The sequence below is a fragment of the Chiloscyllium punctatum genome, chromosome 11 (genome assembly GCF_047496795.1).
Source record: "Chiloscyllium punctatum isolate Juve2018m chromosome 11, sChiPun1.3, whole genome shotgun sequence".
NCBI lineage: Eukaryota > Metazoa > Chordata > Chondrichthyes > Orectolobiformes > Hemiscylliidae > Chiloscyllium > Chiloscyllium punctatum.
Window position 1 is genome coordinate 76,251,866 of NC_092749.1, and position 16,129 is coordinate 76,267,994.

At 41.9% G+C, this 16,129-nt stretch overlaps 1 protein-coding gene across 1 annotated transcript in view; it reads left to right on the plus strand.

Annotated features, from left to right (window-relative positions):
* LOC140483114 (synaptojanin-2-like) overlaps positions 1-16,129 on the plus strand; it is a 240,889-nt gene that overhangs the window by 72,047 nt on the left and 152,713 nt on the right. The window contains exons 4-5 of the mRNA XM_072581079.1: positions 2,320-2,545; positions 5,110-5,193. Of these exons, the coding sequence (XP_072437180.1) occupies positions 2,320-2,545; positions 5,110-5,193 (310 nt within the window). The remainder of the gene's footprint in view (positions 1-2,319; positions 2,546-5,109; positions 5,194-16,129) is intronic.

Here is a 16,129-nt window from a genome sequence, read left to right on the forward strand (position 1 = left end):
TGGGAGGAAGTCCTGCCATAGAGCCATGCTGGCCTATCTGATTGCTGCAACTACAGTATTGTTGGCCAATGCTAGGACTGAATAAAGGCTCGTGCTAGCATTGCAGCTAGTCCATGAGGAAGAAAACTAATGGAATCTGGCCTTAAAGACAAGTATGGAAATTTGGACTGGCCCAGCTAGCACAGCCAAGCAAGGAGTGAGTGTGAGTGGTCATTGTAGGGGGAGGTTGGGGGTGTGTGGAATAAGGGGTCATTGCTTTCTCAAACTTGCATTCATCCATTTCCCACACCTTCATACACCCCCTCTCCCCCTTGCAATGTGTTTAAAGGGGAAGTGCAAACTTGGGTCGGTGTGAATTTGAACATGGAACTTCCCTAAAGCAATGTCCCACTTCTTTCTCAATACAGCTCACTCTGAAAACTGCTGGGCTGCTCTCCTTGTCTCCATTTCCCCTGTTGCATGTAAAATAATGGCAAAGGTGGAAGGAGGCCCTTTGACCATTAATTCTCCATTTAAGGTCCTTAATTGATTCAAGGTGGGTGGGTTGTCTGATGTCTCACTCACCACTTTAATATGCCTTCATGTACACCAACGGAAGGCTACAAAATTGAGCCCAATGTTTTGAGAGTAAATTAAAACCTGTTAAAGATTGTTTTCAATTCATTTTCTGTTATATGGAGGCTTATGTAACATTAATTTCATGACCGAGTCCGAGGTAAACCTTAAATGTTCAGTTTTTTCCATTACAGCTCTATCACAAAGGTGGGGTTACACATTTTTCAGTGCCCCACACCTTGGCAAACCTCCAAAGTCAGCTTTTGATTTTGAAGTTTTATGTTACAACAATTTCAACATTTTCCAAGACACAGCAAGGATCAATACAGTTTGCACGCACAGATAGGAGAAGGCACATCTAGAGTGATGTACAGCCAAAGTGAGTGGTTGATATTGGAAATTTAGTGCACTGTCGGGAGTTCAACCAGTAAAGTCTTTCCATTCTTAATTTTTTTTTTAAGTTGCATGGTCTAGTTAAAAGAGTAACAAGGAAACTGACTGAGGGATAGGTATCAGTCAAGCACCTGAAGCCTAAATAAAACCTCAGCAGATGATTGAAGCTTAAAAAACTTCAGGGATCTGCTGATTGGGAAAACAAACCAAATCACTGACATCACAAGAAAGTGGGCTGTTGGTTTTAAAAAGATGCACTTTTTAGAAGAAAGGATTAACTGAAAAACAACATGAATAAATGAAAGTCAGGGCCAATATAGTAAAGGAATATAAGTAAGCAAAGTAGGGTAAGGGAACTACAGTTAACAGTATACTTAAATAAGTATAGATTTTTAAGAAAAGGGTACTCTCAGACTTAAAAAGCCCTGGTATTTAATATGTGACCATAGGAAGTGGGAGTAGAAGTACAATCTCCCCGCTCCCGCACCGGCCTGTTGAACTTCTGCTTTAAATTCCACATTCCCATTTGTCCCTGGTAAAGTTCAATTTCCCCTATCTAACTGGAATCTGCTGGTATTCAAAATATTCAATAATCTGGCCACAACGCCTTCTGAGGTAGAGTTCCAAAGTTACACAAAAGAGAGAGAATCTCCTCACCTCTGTCCTAAAAGGGCGACTCCTAATTCTAAAACAGTGCCTCCTGGTTCTGAAACACACACATAGTCTTACAATCAGATTCTCTCACCAAAACATACACTCACACGTTAACATTTATTTTGTATTTCTACTGATTTGTTGGAAATGGAGAGAAAGTTGAGAACATTAGTTTGAGATTTCCTGCTTTGACTCAAATTTGATTGGAAGTAGACATAATAAATTTCAGTGCCAAATTTCAGAAATTGACTATTGATAAATTCGTAAAGATTGACAATGATTGGTGTTGTGCAGTAAATAGGTATATCTTTAAAGAGATATGCTCACATTATCACAGCATGTGACCTGATGGTATTAAGATCATATACTACATCTTAATTTGGATCATTTGGAACAGGACATGCGAATGGAAGCACGTTTTCTCTGTAATTAGAAGGCACGATACTAGCACAGCCATTCATGCCTGTGAATGTAATAATTGTATATAATAGCCAACTGTAATATATAACTTGAAATTTTCAATACCATGTTGTACAATCCTAGTTTCTTGTCTTATGAGAGACATTATGAGCATTACATAAGATACTCTAGTGGAGGTAAAAGCTCCGTTTCCAATTTTCTCTGAGCAGTGAGTGGAGAAATAATCTGCTTTTTTTTATTGCCTATAGAAATGTTGACAATTTCTATTCATTGTTTGTCTCTGTGAACCAATTGTAGGAATCGCACTCTACATGTACATCTCAAGCAGTACCAAGTGAACTGCTCAGATTGGCTGCTTAAGGTGATCTGTGGTGCAGTAGAGATACGTACGGCCTATGCTACAGAAAAAAAGGCAAAGGCCTGCCTGATATCACGGCTCAGCTGCGAGCGAGCTGGCACCGGCTTCTTCATAAGAGGAACTGATGATGATGGTCATGTGTCCAACTTTGTTGAAACAGAACAGGTATTAAAGATATAGGAAAGACTCGCATATGTATAGTAGCCTTTGTTATGTACCAGACCAAGCCCCTTCAGAATATAATAAGAAGGTTACCTAGACCCTAACTTTTTCTTAATTTACAGGCATTCCAGATGAAATCTAATTGGTCAAACCACCAGTCTTGAAGCAAAACATCCTTGATTCTTACACTATAGTTAAAAGATAACAAAAGAAGGAAGAAATTGGAATAACTTAGCTCTATTGAAAAACTTAACAGGATAATTGTTTAAGTAAAAAAGTAACGTACCTTTCTAAAGGCAAATTCAATAAAATAGATTGTTGAACATGCAATTCTAACAGCAGGAAGAGAACTCCCAACTTTTAGCTGTAATAGAGAGAAAAAAATGCTTCCACGTCTAGCTTAAAGACCCCAGCATCAACTGCTACTGAAAAACTAAAACTAAATGTCCTGGCTCTGAGGGAACTTGACCCCAATCATTCCTCTGGGAACTTGCGGAACGTTTCAGAGAACACCTCTGGGACACCCGGACCAACCAACCCAACCACCCCTTGGCTCAACACTTCAACTCCCCCTCCCACTCCACCAAGGACATGCAGGTCCTTGGATTCCTCCATCGCCAGACCATAGCAACACGACGGCTGGAGGAAGAGCGCCTCATCTTCCGCCTAGGAACCCTCCAACTACAAGGGATGAACTCCGATTTCTCCAGTTTCCTCATTTCCCCTCCCCCCACCTCGTCTCAGTCAAATCCCTCGAACTCAGCACCGCCTTCCTAACCTGCAATCTTCTTCCTGACCTCTCCGCCCCCACCCCACTCCGGCCTATCACCCTCACCTTGACCTCCTTCCACCTATCACATTTCCAACGGCCCTCCCCCAAGTCCCTCCTCCCTACCTTTTATCTTAGCCTGCTGGACACACTTTCCTCATTCCTGAAGAAGGGCTCATGCCCGAAAAGTCGATTCTCCTGTTCCTTGGATGCTGCCTGACCTGCTGTGCTTTTCCAGCAATGCATTTTCAGCTCTGATCTACAGCATCTGCAGTCCTCACTTTCTCCCCAATCATTCAGGTTACTTCTATTGTTCCAACTTCAAAAAAAGCCCTACAGCCTCACAAGCTGTTTACTTTAGTGACTTTGGAATAGACTGCTCAGTGCCTCTGTCCCAATCCTTCCTCATTTATATAAAACTCTGACAAAATACATTTCTTAAAACCATAGTATTGTCACACTTTCATGACTTCTAGCTCATGTTCTTGTGTTCACGTGTAGCCTAAATATCAGCATGGAGATGTTCAACTCAATAGCCTTAAGTGTCATGTAACAAAATCCAACCCCAGAATTGCATTCTGCTGCACACAAAACTAAATTCTGGGTTGATTTCAAAGAACTGTTTAATTTGGTATAGCCAAACAAACAAGCTAAGAGGTGTGATATGATCAATAGCATGAGTGCACAAAAGTAGTGATTTACAAAATTCCTTTACCTAAGAATGGTGTGAATTTATCAGCAGGAGAGGTTATTTGTTCATTTTTTATGCAATTATAATGAAGTGCAAGCTGATAAGTAATACCAACTGAATATTGTATCTACCTTTACTACAATAGCTTTTTCTTTGGTTAACTAGTGAAAACAACTGGTGAAACAATAATTGTGAATTTAGTAGAAAATGCTGGAAAAGCTCAGTATGTCTGACAGCATCCATGGAGAGAAATCTGAGTTAACGTTTCAGATCCAGTGACCCTTCATTCTGATAGTGTGAGAAACATTGAGCTTTTCCAGCAATTTCTGTTTTTGTTTCTGATTTACAGCATCTGCAGTATTTTGGTTTTACTTGTTGCCCTGTCCCATTTTGTTTAGAGACAGCTCCTGAAGCTGGTATAAAGGTATGAAGTAATGGCTTCAAACTGTTTTGCTCAGAGATTCCTGTGATTGCTCACATACCTTAATGAAAATGAGACAAAACATCAGAGAGCAAGCAGGAGTGAATCACATGTCCATTTTTTTAAAGATTCAGATGAACCTGGAGTGAATCCTAAACTTGTAGATTAAACAGAGATCCGATCTGAAATGAAATGCAGTTTGAGATGGATATGGTAGAAATTTGAACTTAGAAATTCAGCTGCAATTCGGCCTGTAAAGTGAACCTGCATTATTTATTCAGGTTGTTACACTAGCAGCAGAGACCATGTCTTAAACATTAGGAGAAATGATTAAACTATTCAGACATTTACCAGTTCTTAAATTCTTCAGCTCTTTTGGCATATATTGAATTCTCATAATCAAAAACACCACCCAAGAAGAAAGCCCTCCCATACTTGAATGAACGTGAAGTTGGGAGAAGCAGGGTACCTGCCTGACCTGTAAGAAAAGAATGTAAGCTGTGAATGATTGCTACTACCCTGTCCTCCCCACTGTTCTCACAGCACCCCTCAATGCATTCTATAAACTATTAGCTCAAAATGTTAAGCGTATTGAAATTGGGATAGATGTCTAACATTCATTTCAAAAACAAAGGTATGTTTTTTTCCATTTTAATCTGAGCTTCTCATTCTTTTCTGTTTTGCAGGTAATTTACTTGGATGATGCAGTGTCTTCCTTTGTCCAGATACGAGGTTCAGTCCCATTATTTTGGGAGCAGCCTGGAATACAGGTAATTTATAGTACTAATTTAGTTTTACATGTTCTAGACAAGGAATGCTCTGCAGAATAAACTAAAATACGGAGCATAGGTAGCAGCTTCATTTGATGATTTTTGATCATTGGATTTGATAATTTGAATTAGAACTTTTGCAAAATTTGCAGTACCCCTATTCACACCAAGTTGAAATCCATTTCAATTAGAATAATGCTAAAAATTAATATTTTTCACCTCACCCTCAAGTTCTGCATTATTTCAAACATTTATGCATCACATTGACAGCTATTCAATCTTGACAGTTACATTTCCCAAACAATTCCTAGCATTCTCACTAATGCACTCCCATTTGAGTAGGAATTGATACATAAAGCAAAACAAGATTGCCATTGGGAGCAGCAGAATTTAATATCCTCTCCCCCATTGATGAGACAATACTGCCCACAAAGGAGAAAAAACAGAGCGGATGGTGCAGCCATGGGCAATTTAAGCGGACATCAAGCAAGAGTTGTATATGCATAATCGTTTTCATCTCTTCTCCCTCTTGGGCTGCAGACACTAATTGTGGACACAAGTCCACAAGCTAATCCTGTCCCTTCTTCAATGCAACTTGTGATCAGATAAAATTCCTTAGCCAGTGCAGGAGGAGGATGAGAATGACAGTGCTGGTGCATTATCTGACTTTTGCAGCTATCAACTCAGATACTAACATTATTCATCTTTGGGAGGCGAAGGTAGAGGTGGGATTTGCACATTTGGTAGCTTATTTGGTACAAATATACAGGTATAAGGGTTGATGTATGCGGTAGTTTGCCTGATCTGGAGTATTGTGAGCAATTTTGGTCCCCTTGTATAAGAGTGGATAAATCCTCAGGACCTGATTAGGTGTACCCAAGAACTCTGTAGGAAGCTAGAGAAGTGATTGCTGGGCCTCTTGCTGAGATATTTGTATCATCGATAGTCACAGGTGAGGTGCCGGAAGACTGGACATTTGGCTAACGTGGTGCCACTGTTTAAGAAGGGTGATAAGGACAAGCCAGGGGACTATAGATCAGTGAGCCTGATGTTGGTGGTGGGAATCCTGAGGGACAGGATGTACATATATGTGGAAAGGCAAGGACAGATTAGGGATAGTCAACATGGCTTTGTGTGTGGGAAATCATGTCTCACAAACTTGATTGAGTTTTTTGAAGAAGTAACAAAGAAGATTGATGAGGGCAGAGTGGTGGATGTAATCTATATGGACTTCAGTAAGGCGTTCGACAAGGTTCCCCATGGGAGACTGATTAGCAAGGTTAGACTCATGGAATACAGGGAGAACTACCCATTTGGATACAGAACTGGCTCAAAGGTGGAAGACGTAGGGTGGTAGTGGAGGGTTGTTTTTCAGACTGGAGGCCTGTGACCACAAGGATCGGTGCTGGGTCCTCTACTTTTTGTCATTTACATAAATGATTTGGATGCGAGCATAGGAGGTACAGTTAGGAAGTTTGCAGATGACACCAAAATTGGAGGTGTAGTGGGCAGCAAAGAGGGTTACCTCAGATTAAAACAGGATCTTGGCCAGATGGGCCAAAGGGCTGAGAAGTGGCAGATGGAGTTTAATTCCGATAAATGCAAGGTGCTGCATTTTGGGAAAGCAAATCTTAGCAGGACTTACACATTTAATGGTAAAGTTCCTAGGGAGTGTTGCTGAACAAAGAGACCCTGGAGTGCAGGTTCATAGCTCCTTGAAAATGGAGTCTCAGGTAGATAGGATAGTGAAGAAGGCGTTGGTATGCTTTCCTTTATCGGTCAGAGTATTGAGTACAGGAGTTGGGAGGTCATATTGCGGTTGTACAGGGCATTGGTTAGGCCACTGTTGGAATATTATGTGCAATTCTGGTGTCCTTCCTGTGAGAAGGATGTTGTGAAACTTGAAGGGCTTCAGAAAAGATTTACAAGGATGTTGCCAGGGTTGGAGGATTTGAGCTATAGGCAGAGGCTGAATAGACTAGGTCTGTTTTCCCTGGAGCATTGGAGGCTGAGGGGTGACCTTTATAGAGTTTATAAAATCATGAGGGGCATGGATAGGATAAATAGACAAAGTCTTTTCCCTCGGATGGGGGAGTCCAGAACTAGATGGCATAGGTTTAGGGCGAGAATGGAAAGATATAAAAAAGACCTCAGGGGCAACTTTTTCATGCAGAGGGTGGTATGTGTATGGAATGAGCCATCAGAGGAAGTGGTGGAGGCTAGTACGATTGCAACATCTAAAAGGCATTTGGATGGGTATATGAATAGGAAGGGTTTAGAAGGATATCGGCTGGGTGCTGGCAGGTGGGACAAGATTGGGTTGGGATATCTGGTCGGCATGGATGAGTTGGACTGAAGGGTTTTTTTAGATTTTTTTTAGATTACTTAGTGTGGAAACAGGCCCTTCGGCCCAACAAGTCCACGCCGTACCCGCCAAAGCGCAACCCACCCAGACCCATTCCCCTACATTTACCCCTTCACCTAACACTACGGGCAATTTAGCATGGCCAATTCACCTAACCTGCACATTTTTGGACTGTGGGAGGAAACCGGAGCACCCAGAGGAAACCCACGCAGACACGTGGAGAATGTGCAAACTCCACACAGACAGTCGCCTGAGATGGGAATTGAACCCGGATCTCTGGCGCTGTGAGGCAGCAGTGCTAACCACTGTGCCACCACAATTTGTTTGTTTCTGTGCTCTACATCTCTAGGACTCTAAAGGTATTATTTCATTGGAAGCAATTCAAAGAATTTCACTAGGATGGTTCTAGTACAGAGAGATTGTCTTATGATTTTAAGGTCAATCAGATTAGGACCTTACGCATTGGAGTTTAGAAGAATGAGAGGTGATCTCATTGAAACATAGGATCCTTAAGGGTCTTGACAGGGTAACTGCTGAGAGGATGTTTCCCTTTATCATAGAGTCTGGGAACAAAGGGCATGGTCTCAGAATAAAGGGGCATCAAATTACGACTGAGATGAGGAAGAATTTCTTCTCCTAAAGGTTTGAGCGTTTGGAACTCCTTCCAATGTAGAGCTATGGGGACAGATTCCTTTTGTATTTTTAAGGCAGAGATAGATTCTTGATCAGTCAAGGAATTGAGGGTTACATGGAAAAGGCAGGAAAGTGAATGTGAGGATTGTTGGATCAGCCTTAGTTATTTATCATTCTGCTGCACATGTTGAATTAGCAGGCTTCAGAAGAATGCTGATGGTTGTATTTGGGAACTGCTTAGTGTTCTAGGCAGGCTGCTGGGATCACGTACAGAGTCAGAGTCTATTTTTATTTCCAATAGCTACTTCAGTTAACCTCTTTAAACATCTGAAGGTGCTCCAAAGTAGGTGGGACTCAAAACCAGAACTCTGGGTGCAGAGGAAGGGGCACTATCACTGCTCTGGATGTAGGTCTGCTTGCTGAGCTGGAAGGTTCATTTCCAGACTTACTAGGTAACATCTTCAGTGGGCCTCAGGTGAAACACTGCTGATAAATCCTGTTTTCTATTTACATGTTTGGGTTTCTTTGGGTCTGGAACAAAACGTCTGGAAATGAACCTTCCAGCTCAGTGAGCAAACCTACATCCAGTACCTCAACCTGAGCTACAAATCTTCTCAAAACTCACCACTGGGCTCCTCCATTTTTTTTCTAATGAAGAATGAGTGATTAACCTGATCAACTGTGGAATTCACCATTATGGAGCATCTCAGAGCAAATCTAATAGCATTTGACAAGGCAGAAAATGCTGCCATGAAGGTTTAGACAACTGAAGTCTTGATTTTGGGTACCAGTGATAAAAGGAATTTTCAGGATGGTGCACGAATGTTGTGCTCAGTTTTCCAATCATGCACTAATAGTAATGAAGTGTAGCTAGAATTGATTGTCTTGGAGGAAGACATACTGTCTTCTCCTCCTAGAGGGCCAAAGCCTGCTATTACCACAGTAGTAGTGTTGCTGGTGTCTGCGAAACAACTAGCCCAGATAGCTATAACCAATGTAGAGATGATATAGTCTGGAGATGTGCCTTCCAAAATCAAAGGTCTTCATGGTTGTCCTCCAAGGCCTTCTGCATTATCTTTATTACTAGTTTAGAAAGCTTTCACTGCATAAGCTACAACGTTTGGGAAAATAACTCTGAGAAGTGACAGGAGAAGCAAAACACCACAAAGGGCAGGCAGTAAGGAAAGGCACAAGGGTGATTTGTTTCATTTTGTATAAAATGTAAAAGTTATGTGCCAGAAATAGTTAAAAAGACTCATCGTGTTGCAACTTCAGCTGAGGACCTGACGCATCATTAACTGTAAATATTGTCTCACTTTGTTAGTCTTACAAAATAGTCTCGCCCTGTGATTCCATTTTGTTTACAGAATGTAGTTATTAGTTTATCATTAAATCCATCATCTAAATTAATGCCTTCTCAATGAATGTGTAGATATTGTATTAACTGCAGTGTAGATATTGGTTATCAATCAACCTCTAAGGCACTGAAAATTAACTATTACAAGCTTTGAATTTTTAGTGAGAATTTACAAATGTTAACTTTTAATTTTGTTTGCCTTTTAGTTTCTTTTTGTTGCTTTCTGGCCTCATGGTGTACCTCCAAATGTTTTTTGACTTTTATTTGTAACCACCTTCAAGGAGCAAAGGCAAAATGCAATAAAACAGATAAAGTAAGCCACTCAGTCTGAATGGGTGTGGCACACACAATGAGATAGATGATCAAAAGGCACAAATAGGGGCAAATGGTTATAATATAGATCATAGATTTTTGAAGGACTGTGTTTATTAATGAAGTTTTGGAATATTAAAGCGAAAGATAGATGAGTAGGAGCCAAAGAAAACTATTCAATTCACCTACTAACTGGGTGATAAATCCTGAGGAAGTGCTTATGCCATATTTCTTCAGACTGGATAAACTGATTTCATCTGACATTACCTTGCTCATTTTTACCTAGCTAACATTTTATGTCAGGCGAGGAGCTTTTAAGTAGAAACTTTAACGATGGCATTAGAGAAAATGAATGATAAAGTTAATCATGTCATTTATGAGATATATAATGTTTATGAAACTCTTCATTCCAACCATTAGAACTTTGAATACTGAAGAATCTGGGTGGTTGAGTGGATTATAATGAAAAAAGTGGAAATGTATCCAGGTTGTAGCGCTCATCCAAAACTGTCAATTGATTCTTGGTGAAAGATAAAGGGGAAAAAAATTGAATAAGGCCCATTAACTGTGTGAGGATCATGATGAACCAACGCACTTTGTCATGATCAGGTAGTGTGTAAGTTTCAAGCCTGTTGATGTATATGGTAAAAACAATGACTGCAGATGCTAGAAACCAGATTCTGGATTAGTGGTACTGGGAGAGCACAGCAGTTCAGGCAGCATCCGAGGAGCAGTAAAATCGAAGTTTCGGGCAAAAGCTCTTCATCAGGAATACAGGCAGAGAGCCAGAAGCGTGGAGAGATAAGTGAGAGGAGGGTGGGGGTGGGGAGAAAGTAGCATAGAATACAAAAGGTGAGTGGGGGAGGGGATGAAGGTGATAGGTTGGGGGGTGGGGGGGAGAGAGGGTGGAGTGGATAGGTGGAAAATAAGATAGGCAGGTAGGACAAGTCATGGGGACAGTGCTGAGCTGGAAGTTTGGAACTGGGTGAGGTGGGGGAAGGGGAAATGAGGAAGCTGTTGAAGTCCACATTGATGCCCTGGGGTTGAAGTGTTCCGAGGCGGAAGATGAGGCGTTCTTCCTCCAGGCGTCTGGTGGTGAGGGAGCGGTGGTGAAGGAGGCCCAGGACCTCCATGGTTGATGTATATGGGGAGTTAATAGACAAGTAGTGGTTATAGGGGATTCTATAATTAGGGGGACAGATAGTATCCTTTGCAAGCCGGATCGGGAGTCTCTCGCATGGTGTGTTGCCTGCCCGGTGCCAGGGTGCGGGACATCTCCGACCGGCTTGAAAGGATATTGGAGCGGGAGGGGGAGGATCCAATTGTTGTGGTCCACGTTGGTACTAACAACATAGGCAAGACTAGGGTGGAGGACCTGTTTGGGGATTACGAGGCACTAGGCAGGAAATTGAAGCACAGGTCCTCAAGGGTCATAATCTCCGGATTACTGCCCGAGCCACGTGCCAATTGGCATAGGGACAAGAAAATTAGGCAAGTAAACACGTGGCTAAGGGATTGGTGTGGGAAAGAGGGATTCCACTTCATGGGGCATTGGCATCAGTTTTGGAACAGGGGGGATCTGTACCGTTGGGATGGTCTGCACCTGAACTGATCAGGTACCAATGTTCTAGCGAAGAGGATAAATAGGGTGGTCAGTAGGACTTTAAACTTCTGAGTTGGGGGGAAGGGAAAGTGAAAGCAACAGGGAGTATGGCGTTAAATGGAAAGACAAGCAGCAGGATAGCATGTGTCCAGGCAGATTTAAAATTGAGGCAGACTGGGAATGCAGAAAAAAGCAAGGATAACTTAGGACATCATATGACTTCCAATATCTCTTATCATAAGAAAGTTAGCATTAAGGTGCTTTACCTGAATGCGCGTAGCATTCATAACAAAGCAGATGGCACAGATCATAGTGAATGATTATGATGTGGTAGGCATCACAGAGACTTGGTTACAGGGGGGTCAGGACTGCAGTTAAACCTCCAAGGATTTTCAACTTATCGAAAAGACAGGGAGGTCGGCAGAGGGGGTGGGGTTGCCTTGTTAGTGAAGAACAATATTAAATGTATGGCACTGAATGACATAGCATCAGATGATGTGGAGTCTGTGTGGGTGGAATTGAGGAACCACAAAGGCAAAAAAACCATAATTGGAGTTGTGTACAGACCTCCTAACAGTGGTCAGGAGCAGGCACACAACATGTACCGGGAAATAGAGAAGGCACGTCAGAAAGGCAAGGTCACGGTGATCATGGGAGACTTCAATATGCAGGTGGACTGGGTAAATAATGTTGCCAGTGGATCCAAAGAGAGGGAATTCATGGAATGCTTATAGGATGGCTTTTTGGAACAGCTTGTCATGGAGCCCACAAGGGAGCAGGCTATTCTGGACCTAGTGCTTTGCAATGAACCAGACTTTATAAAAGATCTTAAAATAAGGGAACCCTTAGGAAGCAGCGATCATAATGTGGTAGAGTTCAGTCTGCAGTTTGAAAGGGAGAAGGCAAAATCGGATGTAATGGTGTTACAGTTAAATAAAGGTAATTATGAGGGCATGAGAGCGGAACTGACAAAAATAGACTGGAAGCAGAGGCTTGTGGGGAAGACAGTAGAGCAAAAATGGTAGGAGTTTGTGGGTATAATTAAGGACACTGTACAGAGGTTCATCCCCAAGAAAAGAAAGATTATCCAGGGAGGGATTGGACAGCCATGGCTGACAAAGGAAGTCAGGAAATGTATTAAAGAAAAAGAGAGATCCTATAAAGTGGCCAAGAGCAGTGGGAAATCAGAAGATTGGGAAGGCTATAAGAAAGGAGAGGATCAAATATGAAGGTAGGCTAGCCAGTAATATTAGAAACGATAGTAAAAGTTTCTTTCAATACATAAGAAACAAACGACAGACAAAAGTAGACATTGGGCCACTTCAAACTGATGCTGGAAGCCTAGTGATGGGAGATAAGGAAATAGCAGGAGAACTTAACAAGTACTTTGCGTCAGTTTTCACAGTGGAAGACAGGAGTAATATCCCAACAATTAAAGGGAGTCAGGAGGCTGAGTTGAGTATGGTTGTCATTACAAAAGAGGTAGTGCTAGAAAAGCTAAAAAGTCTTAAAATTGATAAATCTCCTGGCCCCGATGGGATACATCCTAGAGTTCTGAGAGAGGTGGCTGAGGAAATAGCGGAGGCATTGGTTGAGATCTTTCAAGAGTCACTGGAGTCACGGAAAGTCCCGGATGATTGGAAGATCGCGGTTGTAACCCCATTGTTCAAGAAAGGATCAAAACAAAAGATGGAAAATTATAGGCCAATTAGCCTAACCTCGGTTGTTGGTAAAATTCTAGAATCCATTATTAAGGATGAGGTTTCTAAATTCTGAGAAGAGCAGAGTCTGATTAGAACAAGTCAACATGGATTTAGTAAGGGGAGGTCATGCCTGACAAACCTGTTGGTATTCTTTGAAGTGGTGACAAGTAGATTAGACCAGGGAAACCCAGTGGATGTGGTCTATGTAGAATTCCAAAAGGCCTTTGATAAGGTGCCACACGGGGGGCTGCTGAGCAAGGTGGGGGCCCATAGTGTTCGAGGTGAGCTACTGGGATGGATTGAGGATTGGCTGTCTGACAGAAGGCAGAGAGTTGGGATAAAAGGTTCTTTTTCAGAATGGCAGCCGGTGACGAGCGGTGTCCCACAGGGTTCAGTGTTGGGGCCACAGCTGTTCGCATTATATATTAATGATCTGGATGAAGGGACTGGGGGCATTCTAGCGAAGTTTGCCGATGATACGAAGATAGGTGGACAGGCAGGTAGTACTGAGGAAGTGGGGAGGCTGCAGAAGGATCTAGACAGTTTGGGAGAGTGGTCCAGGAAATGGCTGATGGAATTCAATGTGAACAAGTGCGAGGTCTTGCACTTTGGCAAAAAGAATAAAAGCACAGACTACTTTCTAAACGGTGAGAAAATTTGTAAAGCCAAAGTACAAAGGGATCTGGGAGTGCTAGTCGAGGATTCTCTAAAGGTCAACATGCAGGTTGAATCTGTGATTAAGAAAGCGAATGTGATGTTGTCACTTATCTCAAGAGGGTTGGAATATAAAAACACCATTGTGCTACTGAGTCTTTATAAGGCTCTGTTTAGGCCCCATTTGGAGTACTGTGTCGAGTTTTGGTCCCCACACCTCAGGAAGGACATACTGGCACTGGAACGTGTCCAGCAGAGATTCACACGGATGATCCCTGGAATAGTAGGCCTAACATATGAGGAACTGCTGAGGATCTTGGGATTGTATTCATTGGAGTTTAGAAGATTAAGGGGAGACTTAATAGAGACGTACAAGATAATACATGGCTTGGAAAAGGTGGATGCTAGGAAATTGTTTCCGTTAGGTGTGGAGACTAGGACCCGTGGACACAGCCTTAGAATTAGTGGGGGTAAATTCAGAACAGAAATGCGGAGACATTTCTTCAGCCAGAGAGTGGTGGGCCTGTGGAATTAATTGCCGCAGAGTGCAGTGGAGGCCGGGACGCTAAATGTCTTCAAGGCAGAGATTGATAGATTCTTGTTGTCTGGAGGAATTAAGGGCTACGGGGAGAGTGCGGGTAAGTGGAGTTGAAGTGCCCAGCAGCCATGATTGAATGGCGGAGTGGACTTGATGGGCCGAATGGCCTTACTTCCACTCCTATGTCTTATGGTCTTATGACCAGAGTGCACATCACAGCACTAATCAAGCTACTGAGCATCAGGCAGGTGGCCCACGTTTATCTGACGCAAGCTCACTTTAAACTAGCCAACCTTACTTTAAGCCAGCCTTTATTTCTTAAGGGGAGCTTCACACTCTTGTTGTTTTGTTTTGAAACAAAAACAGAAGTGCTGGAGAAGCTCAGGCTTGGCAGAATCTATGTAACCAGAAACTGAGTTAATTTTCAACTGCAATATGACTCCTCTTCAGAACTATGTTTTGTTTGAGTAGGCCCAATAGACAACACCCTTATGCTACAAATCATTATGAATAAAACAGTAACTTGTTAATGACAAAATTATTTGATTTTTGTGGTGATGATTTAGAGACAAGTATTGGCTAGGACACCAGGGAGGATTTCCGTACTCAAAAAATAATGTACCATGGTATTCTTTTACATCCACCCAAATAGGCAAAAAGGAGCTCAGTATAACATATCAACTGAAAAATAGCACCTCCATGCCTCCTCTGTACCACCTTTACTTAACACAAGAAGGAAAATGGCACAGAGAATAAAAACTGCTTTGAGATTCACTGTGTCAATCCATTGATTCATTGATTTAAAAAAAAATTAAAGGATGTATTTGCTGCATCGAAGCAAGTATAGCGAGCAAGGAAAGAAAAAAAAACAGCAGGGATGAGGAGAATCATGCAGATAAACTTCACCATGTGCTCAATCCTGAAGGAACTTTGAGTAATGAGTACCCTACATGGAGGGAAATCTCTTCAGCTCGGGTTATAGACTCTGGAAAAAAACAGGCAGCCTCAGGAATGCCTTGTTTTGAACAGGAAGAAGCGAGGTAGTGGCCAAATTTTCATAGTATATTGTGTTATGCACGTCCTTCCTATTTTTAAAAAAACAAGCGGGAAAATTTGATGAAAACACATAGTGCTGAACTCCTACAGTGGGAGATGACATTATTATGTTCAAACTCTTAAGTGAAGCAGATTTAGTTGTCCATGAGCTCCTGAGTATTGCTGGAGGGTCTGGTACAGCTAGACAAGCCAGGTTCCAAAACATTGGAAGAAGTAGTATGGATCCTACAGAATGATTTTTCACCAAAACCATTTGTGATTTCTGGGGTTCAGATTCCACCAATTCAACTAACATGTTGGTGTATCTATCTCCGAGTTTTTAGCACTTTTAGAGAAGTTAGCAGAATTCTGCAGATTTGGAGACAACTTTATTGGTGCTCTCAGAGACAGGCTGATATGTGGTTTGTGATGTGAAGCAATCCAGAAGAGACTGCTGACAGAAAGGAACCTTAACTTAAAGAAAGCACTGGAAATAGCAGTCTTGAATGAACTAGCTGTCAAGTCTGAGAGTTCACAAAATGGTGGCTGAGAGACAAGCACCAATGCAAAGTCAAAATTGCCATCAGTGTGACTAAATGTATCATAAGCAGCAAGTTGTTGGTGTAAAGAAGCTGTATGCAGAAACTGAGGGGAAAAAAGTGTACAGTTTCATTGATACCTAGAAGTGTGTATTAGAAGCAGCTAAATCACATTGCGTTGCAACCCTCAGTAATTG